The 8,032-nt window shown below is 37.8% G+C and overlaps 1 protein-coding gene across 3 annotated transcripts in view; it reads right to left on the bottom strand.

Annotated features, from left to right (window-relative positions):
* Acer3 (alkaline ceramidase 3) overlaps positions 1-8,032 on the bottom strand; it is an 81,610-nt gene that overhangs the window by 33,418 nt on the left and 40,160 nt on the right. For all 3 annotated transcript variants that reach the window (XM_028770663.1, XM_028770664.1, XM_028770665.1), the window contains 2 exons: positions 7,560-7,641; positions 1,829-1,864 (listed from right to left, as the gene is read on the bottom strand). In XM_028770663.1, coding sequence (XP_028626496.1) covers positions 1,829-1,864; positions 7,560-7,641 — 118 coding nt within the window. The remainder of the gene's footprint in view (positions 1-1,828; positions 1,865-7,559; positions 7,642-8,032) is intronic.

Below are 8,032 nucleotides of genomic sequence, written 5' to 3'. Positions count from 1 at the left end.
CTGATATCCCTGAGGTGTGTGTGTGTTAGCTAATTTGTTAAAAGAATGGTTTCAGGAGTCATATATTAGTTACTTTCTATTGCTTTAGGAAACACCATGACCAAGGGAACTTACAAGAAGAAAGAGTTTCTTTGGGCTTAAAGTTCCAGAGAGTTAGAGTCCATTATGCAGAGTGGAGGCAGCAGGCTACAAGAATGGTAGCTAGAGAACAAAGCTCGAATCTCTAACCACAAGCAGAAGGCAGAGAACAAATTCAAAATGGCACTAAGTCTTTAAACTTTCAAAGCCCACCTCTCGTGACATACTTCATCCAAAAGAGAATACCTCCTAAACCTTGCAAACAGTACCCTCACCTGGAAAACAAATATTCAAACATCTGAGCCTGTGGGGAATATTCTCATTCAAACTGCAAGTTATGTAAATCTAGGTTATAATCCTAGCTCTGCCTCATAAATATTGTATTTGTTGTCTAAAGGCAACTAATTTCATATCTGAGCTCATTTATCTTAAGATATACATAGCAATCTCTAGTTCGTAGGGCTGTCAGTGAGGACAGAAGTTTGAAATCTGTATGGTGTCAGGCACAAGACTCCATCTATAACCTCCACCTCAAAAAAAAATCCATTAAATACATAAGGAGAAAATATCTGAGGACTTGGCAGTTAGTCTTCTCTAGATCATAATACTATAAAGACTTTTTTTGACAGAAGATCTAACACAGCCTAAGCGGGCCTTCATCTGCTGAGCCTCTTTCTTCCATCTCCAAAGTACTGGCATTGAAGTGTGTGGTGCCACTTTAGGCTTCATAAAAGATTTTATGCGTGTGCATATGCATGAAGATCCAGGGTTTCTTCAGCTTCTAGGAGTGATACTGTACTTGTATTACTGGATATCACCATCCAGCTGGACTGTGACATTGGCTGTACCAGGTATATTCCTATTACCTAGACCTAACTCCTGTTTGCAGCTTTGCTTTGAAGTGATCTTTGTTTAAAATCTTTTGGGGGTACTGTCACGTTTTAATCACAGCAGTCAGGCAAGCAGCAGAGGCAGTGGATCTCTATTGAGTTGAAGGCCATAGAGCTCTAAGCCAGCCGGGATATAGCCAGCCGTCATGTAGCCCACGCTGGCTTTGAACTCACTTCGTAGCTGAGGGTGACCTTGAAGTGCTGATCCTCCTGCTAGGATGTCTTAGATACTGAAATTACAGGAATGTGCCATCATTCTAGGCCAATGGTTCTCAACCTGTGGGTCATGACTCCTTTGAGGGGGTGAACTAACCCTTTCACAGGGGTCACATGTCAGATATCCTGCATCGCAGATATTTACATTATAATTCAAAACAGCAGCAAAATTACCATTATTAAGTAGCAACAAAATAATTTCATGGTTGGGGTCACCATAACATGTGGAACTCTATTAAGGGTTGCAGCTTTAGGAAGGTCGAGAACCAGTGATCTAGGCTAATTGTAAATTTTTGACATTTTACCACTTCATTTTCAAAAGTTGTATCTGCATATAACTTCCTGGAGAAGGTAAACACAGACAATAGGCATGTACTGTTAAACAATTAAATGTTTCATAACTTAAAAAATTATCACACTGGAGAAACAGCTCAGTAGTTAAGGGCACTTGTTCTTATTAAGAACCCAGGTTTGATTCCCAGAACCCACATGGCAGTCCCAAACCATCCATAACTTCAGTTCCATGTCACCTCAAAACATCTTCTGACCTTCACTGGCACCAAGCACACATATGGTATACAGACATACATGTAAGCAAAACACTCATATAAACAACATGAATACATCTTTTTTTAAAAAATTACCTGATGGAATATAGGCTCTTTTACTTTTAGGTAAATCTGAAAAATATTAGAAGAAACATAAGTGAAGGAAGGTATATAAAAGCCCATTCCAACCACTCTGAGAATTCCAAACCTCCTCTTCCCCCATGTTATTTCAACCAGATTCCAGCCACATAAAACCAATGAGGTTAGAGGGCATGGCACAGGAGGACTAGCCCTGCCATAGCAAATGAAATAATGAAATATTTCAAATCAGTGATAGACTACTTTAGCATTGGTCTTAGTGTTACCATCAAGGAGGGTCAAGGATACAAGGTTATTCATGAAGGGTGAATAAACTATGTCAACAATCCCTTTACCATATCTGTTCTACAGTAGAAAGAAAACTGTATTCAGAGACCAAAGTCAAATTTCTAGCTCTGCTACTTGATTGCTACAGGCCTTTGCCAAGTGTCTTTTAGCTTAAAAGAATTGGTCCTTACCTGAAAAATGGAGAATGCTAAGCCCAAGTACATAAAAGGATCTAGATATTCTAGATTATCAGTAAGTGAAGACATTTAAACACATTTCTTGTACCCACTTCTGCTTCCAAACTATTCACTACCTAGATGAACCTCCAGTTACACAAACCCAAGTTTCAGGCTTCAGTGTTCTGTTGGTGTTAAGTTCAATGCCCTTGTAAAAATTTAGTATGTACACATTGTCCACAGGTGCACATTTTAAATGACACAGTACAGAGGAATCAAAATTTAAATCAACCCTTCAATGACTCTTACACTACCATGACAAAGTTCAGGTTTCTTAACTTGACATCCAAAGCCTCCTGCCGCTCCCGCCTTCCTGTCTGGCCTCACTGCTGACTTCTCATCTAATCTCCAGAAAGCACTGTGCTTCTTTGAGTACATCACTTTCATGCTTCTGCATCTGTAAACAGACTGCTCTTTACTTTGCTCAGAAGTACTCCCCAACTAGCAAATACTTTTAACAATTCAACACAAATTACTTCTCTTTGGAGTCTTTTCTGATCTCTTCCACTTCCAACAGAAGCAACTATTCACCATCTACCTATAAGTTTTATGCCAGTAGCCTTTCTAATGATGTGACACTTTATGTACAGTTCCCGGTGTTGTGGTGATCATGACCATGCCATGACCGTAAAATTCTTTCGTTGCTACTTCATTACTGTAATTTTGCTACTGTTATAAACTATAATGTAAAACATCCAATGTGCAGGATATCTGTGATGAGCCACGGGTTGAGAACTGCTGCTTTATGGCATTCTACCGCTTTGTTGTTTTCCCCTATAAGTTAGCAATTTCTTTTGATATCTAGAATTGGGGTTAGACATCTTTATGTCTTCATTTAATGTAATAATTTAATAAAACAATACAGTTTTAAAACTTAGCTGAAAATTTATTTTTGAAATAAATTTCTTACTATAAAAAGATCACAATTCCTTTTAGCAGTCAAAAGGCTTTGACTGACATATTACCTATAACTCTAAATCAATAAGGAGAATGTGTTTAATCTGTCTTTATTTCAAAATACTATCTGGAACTCACTATGTATCTTAGGCTGGCCTTGAACTCACAATCCTCTTGCTTCCATCTCCTGAGTATAGAGATTACAGCTGAGCACCAATAGGCCAGGCTTAAGGGTATGTTTCTGAAACATTCTGTTTTTTAGGCTAAGAATCATGGAGTCCTTATCATGTGCCATGTATTAATATTATAGTTAGTATAAAACATGTTCTATTCTTCATTTTATGGTAAGAAAAAAAACTAAAGGTGAGAAAGAACTAAGTAAAAATATTAGATCCAAACTGACATCCAACTGATTTCAAAGCTTAATTTGTTTCTAATTATAACATCTTTTAACTTACAAATGCCTCTAATCTTGATTTTGATGCCAACTTGCTAAATAAACTTAGTTGGCTAGGCAAGTCACTGATATTCTAGATTTTATTCCCTTCATTAATACAGTAGCAAGACTACTTTCATCTCTGAGTCTGTAGGCTTCTTTCATTATTAACTAGTACAGAGTTTAGACAAAGGAATATAGAAACTCAGGAAAACAGTGACTATTCTATTTAGCATCTTTAGTAGGTTGTTAATCTTTATTTTTCTTACCTATTCAGAGACAGCTAATAGTTACATTATCTTTTGATATTGTATGCATGCATGTATGTATGTATATGATGGCATGACTGTGAAGGTCCAAAGACAACTTCCAAGGGCAAATTCTTTCCTTCCATTACGTGGATTTGGGAATTGAACTCAAGATGCCCAGTTTGAAGGCAAGCACCTCTACCTGCTGAGTCATCTTACCATCCCTACTAACTTTTCGCTTCTAGAATGTTTGTACCCTGTGACATGAGGCTTCTTTCTTTTCCTGTATCTCTGGTTAATGTTTTTAGTCTCCTTTGCTGGTCATAGTTCTACGCAGTCCTCAAATGTCTGCATTCCATAGGGTTGTGTCTTTTTAGATTTAATAGCACACTTTATTTTGGTAACAGTTCACCCTATCCCCATATTTTTGATATAACCTACACCCAACCAACTCCTAAATCTACATCTTTAGTCCAACCTACCTGTTAAGTCCTTGGAATCATTAATACTGAATACTTCAAACTCAACATATCATAAACCAAATTTATTCATTCCTATACCATGCATAAGCTTACTAATTATCTTTCCTGAAAAAGATGCTTATAGTTCAATTATTCAATTTCAATTAAAAAGTTTCTCTTTTATTACATTGTGTGTGTGTGTGTGTGTGTACATGCACTCATGCCATGGCACGTGTGTGCAAACCAGAAGACATCTTGCAGGAAAGAATTTAGCTTTCTTCCACCATTTAGGTTCCAAGTATCAAACTTAGGTTGTTAGGCTTAGCCACAAGTCCCTTTACTCACTGAGCCATTTTGCTGGTCCAGTTTATTATGTTTTTAAGGGCATATAGTCCAGGCTGGTCTTAAACTCATTATATAGTTAAAGATGACCTCAAATATCTGATCCTCCTGTCTCCGCCTTCCTAACTTAGGTTTTGAGAATGCAGACATCCAAACAACACACTTAGTTTTATTCAGTACTGAGGATGTAGTCTGGGGCTTTCTGTGTACCTGGTAAGCACTTTACCAACTGAACTATAACTGCAATTTTATTATTTTTTATGTATTTTTTAGTTTTATTGTTTTGTTTTGTTTTTGAGACAGGGTTTCTCTGTGTAGCTCTGGCCTTCCTGGAACTCACTCTAGACCACAATAGCCTCATACTCAAGAGATCTGCCTCCCTCACCCTCCTGAGTGCTGGGATTAAAGGTGTGCATAACCACTGCCCCACAAGTTAGTTTTATACTTTAACAAAGGGACTCATGTAGCCTGGCTCTGAATCTGCTACGTAATAAGAATGACCCTTAACTCATGATCCTCCTGCCTTTGCCTCCCGAGTGCTGGGACTACAGGCCTGTCCCAACATGTTGGGCTCCATGTTTTAATTTTAAAAGAAGGTTTCGCTGTATAGACTATGTTAGCTGCAAACTTGGGACTACCATGCCTTGGCCTGCTAAGTGTTGGGATTACAGGCATGCGCCGTCACTTACAGGAGAAGCCATTCTGTCTTTGTTCTGCTTCCACCTCCTCTACTCAATGGGTCACACATCCCACTGACTGTGTACGTCAGCTGCTTTTCATCCCCACAGCTATACTACTCCAGTCTTAGTCCCATATTTTACAAAGTATGCAATTTAATTTAATCTCCTGCATTTAATTTCCAGACTCCTTTAATCAATACTCTGTTATTTAACAAGTAATGTTTCTAAAACTTGTCTGATTACATTTTTTTTTTTACTTTATGCATCAAAACTAAACTTCGACAAACTTAAACCCTTATACACAGCATGCATGGGACTGTATAACCTGACTCTTTGTCTGACTCACTAGCGCCATACTACATTCCCTCACCACACAGCAGTCACCTATATAAAACCTCTCTCAACTGTAACGATAACTTAATTGAACAATCAAGACAAAGTATACAGTAAACATCTGGCACATAGTACATTATTTAAAAAACAGCAATTAAAAAATAGCAAAAATGCTTTTCTAAGGTTTGTGTGTATGGAAACATAAAAGACTAAATGTGCTTTACCACACTGTTGCCCAGACGCCTGAAAACTCCTGTTCATCAGTCAAAATCTAACTCAAGAAACACGCTTTGAACCTTGCCCTGAACTTCTCAGACATAGTTTTGATGTACCCCAGGACAGCCTCAAGGCACCATGCCTTGTTCACGCAGTAATCCTTATTTTTTTTTCCTAAGTTCTAGGCTCAGAACAGAACATGATGTAGCCCAAACTGGCCTCAAGCCCATGTATGATCCTCACCAAGCAGTTTTCTTTTTAATTAAAATTAGGAGGGAAGTGGGGCATGCTCAGACAAAGTCATCCAGCTGAAGCTGGTGTAGCACACACTGTGGTGCTCAGGCTTATCCTTCTGCTTTAGCCTCCACATACTGGGATAGCAAGCATATATACCATTCATCTTCTTGGCTTCAAGAGTAAATTAAATTTTAAAGCATTTTATTTTATTATGTTTTGTGTGTGTGCATGCACACACATGTGCACACATGAATAAACATGGACGCACATGAGTGTAGGTGTCATGAAGCCAATAGATCCATCAAAAGTTAGAGTTAGTTGCATGTAATTCAAATGGTATAAAAGCAAAAAGGAGGGGGGGTGGGATAGGGAGTTCAGAAATGGGGAAAGGGGATGATATCTGAACTGTAAATAAATAAAATAGCCAATAAAAAACGTTAGAGTTAGAAGGTTTGTGAGCCTCCTGATGAGGGAACCTAAGTGGAGTCTTCTAAGAAGGGTATGCACTTTAACTACTGAGCCATCCCTCCAGTCCCCAAATTAATTAGTTAAAAAAATAAGGACAAAAATTACACATATGTATGATGTGCTACATGCACTCACATGGTCTTAATTGATCCTCTTTTTTCCTATCACCAGATGACAGGTTTTCACCTTTGCTCTTGGAGTCACTATCTTTTGATGCTATTCTTTGCTCTAGTATAATGAATTCTCTCATAGACAGCAACTGCTTCTGAGTTACTTTTGTATTCCTAGTACATGATATAGATTTCCAACAAATGTTCCAATTAATATTTTCTTAGTTCACGGTTAACAATGAAAATAGTTACTATAGGACCATGGTAGAAAACCTCATTTCTTGTTTTTAGTAAGTTTATCCTTAAGAAAAGCATTTTTAAACCATTGCTACTAACTAAATATTTACTCTTCAACCTTTCCTTCTTCTAAAAAAATTAAAATTTATTTTAGGGACTATACACAAGAGATGGCTCATTGGTTAAGAACACTTGCCATTCTTGCAAAGGACCCAGATTCAGTTCCCAGCATCTACATGGTGGCTCACAACCCTCTGAAACTCCAGTTCCAGGGAAATGCCTTCTGACCTTTGGAGCAACACCAGTCACACAGATGGTGCACATACACATAAACAAAACACTCAAACAAAAAATAGAATAAATAAACCTAAAATAAACTTTTAAAGGTTTTTCAATTAAAAGTAATTTTTGAAAAGGAAATAAACATGCAAAGTCTAAAAATAAGACATTCCAATTGCATAAAAATATTTTAGTTTGAATAGCTTGACATAAACACTGGGAAACTTGACTGTTTCAATCTCCTACATGGCACACCTTACTGGAGATAAAGTATAACTTACCGTGGTTACTATTAAACTGAATAGAACTAGGGTAAAAAGAAGATGGTAGTTTATTGAGCTCTTTGCCTTGAAGCACTCAAACCTTTAAAATAAGAGAGAAAGAAAATTACTTTATAATGTATAGCCAGGAACAAACTGAATGCTGCTTACAACTTGCCCAAATGCCTTTACGAATCAGAAGTACTCAGAATTTCTACCCTTCCGCCCACTGTGTTAGAAATAATAAATGCCAAGCACTGGTGGTGCATGTCTTTATTCTCAGAGCTCAGGAGCCAGAGGCAGGTGGATCTCTGTAAGTTCAAGGGCAGCCTGGCCTACAGAGTGAGTATCAGAACAGCCAGAGAGACACAGAAAAACCCTGTCTTGAAAAAACAGAAAGAAGGAAGAAAGGAATGAAAGAAAGAAGAAAGGGAGGGTGAAGGAAAGGGAAAGGAAAGGAAAGGAAAGGAAAGGAAAGGAAAGGAAAGGAAAGG

Source organism: Grammomys surdaster, unplaced genomic scaffold (genome assembly GCF_004785775.1).
Source record: "Grammomys surdaster isolate TR1022 unplaced genomic scaffold, NIH_TR_1.0 203, whole genome shotgun sequence".
Taxonomy (NCBI): Eukaryota; Metazoa; Chordata; class Mammalia; order Rodentia; family Muridae; genus Grammomys; species Grammomys surdaster.
The sequence above is the reverse complement of the archived record's forward strand: the minus strand, read 5'-3'. Positions and strand labels throughout refer to the sequence as shown.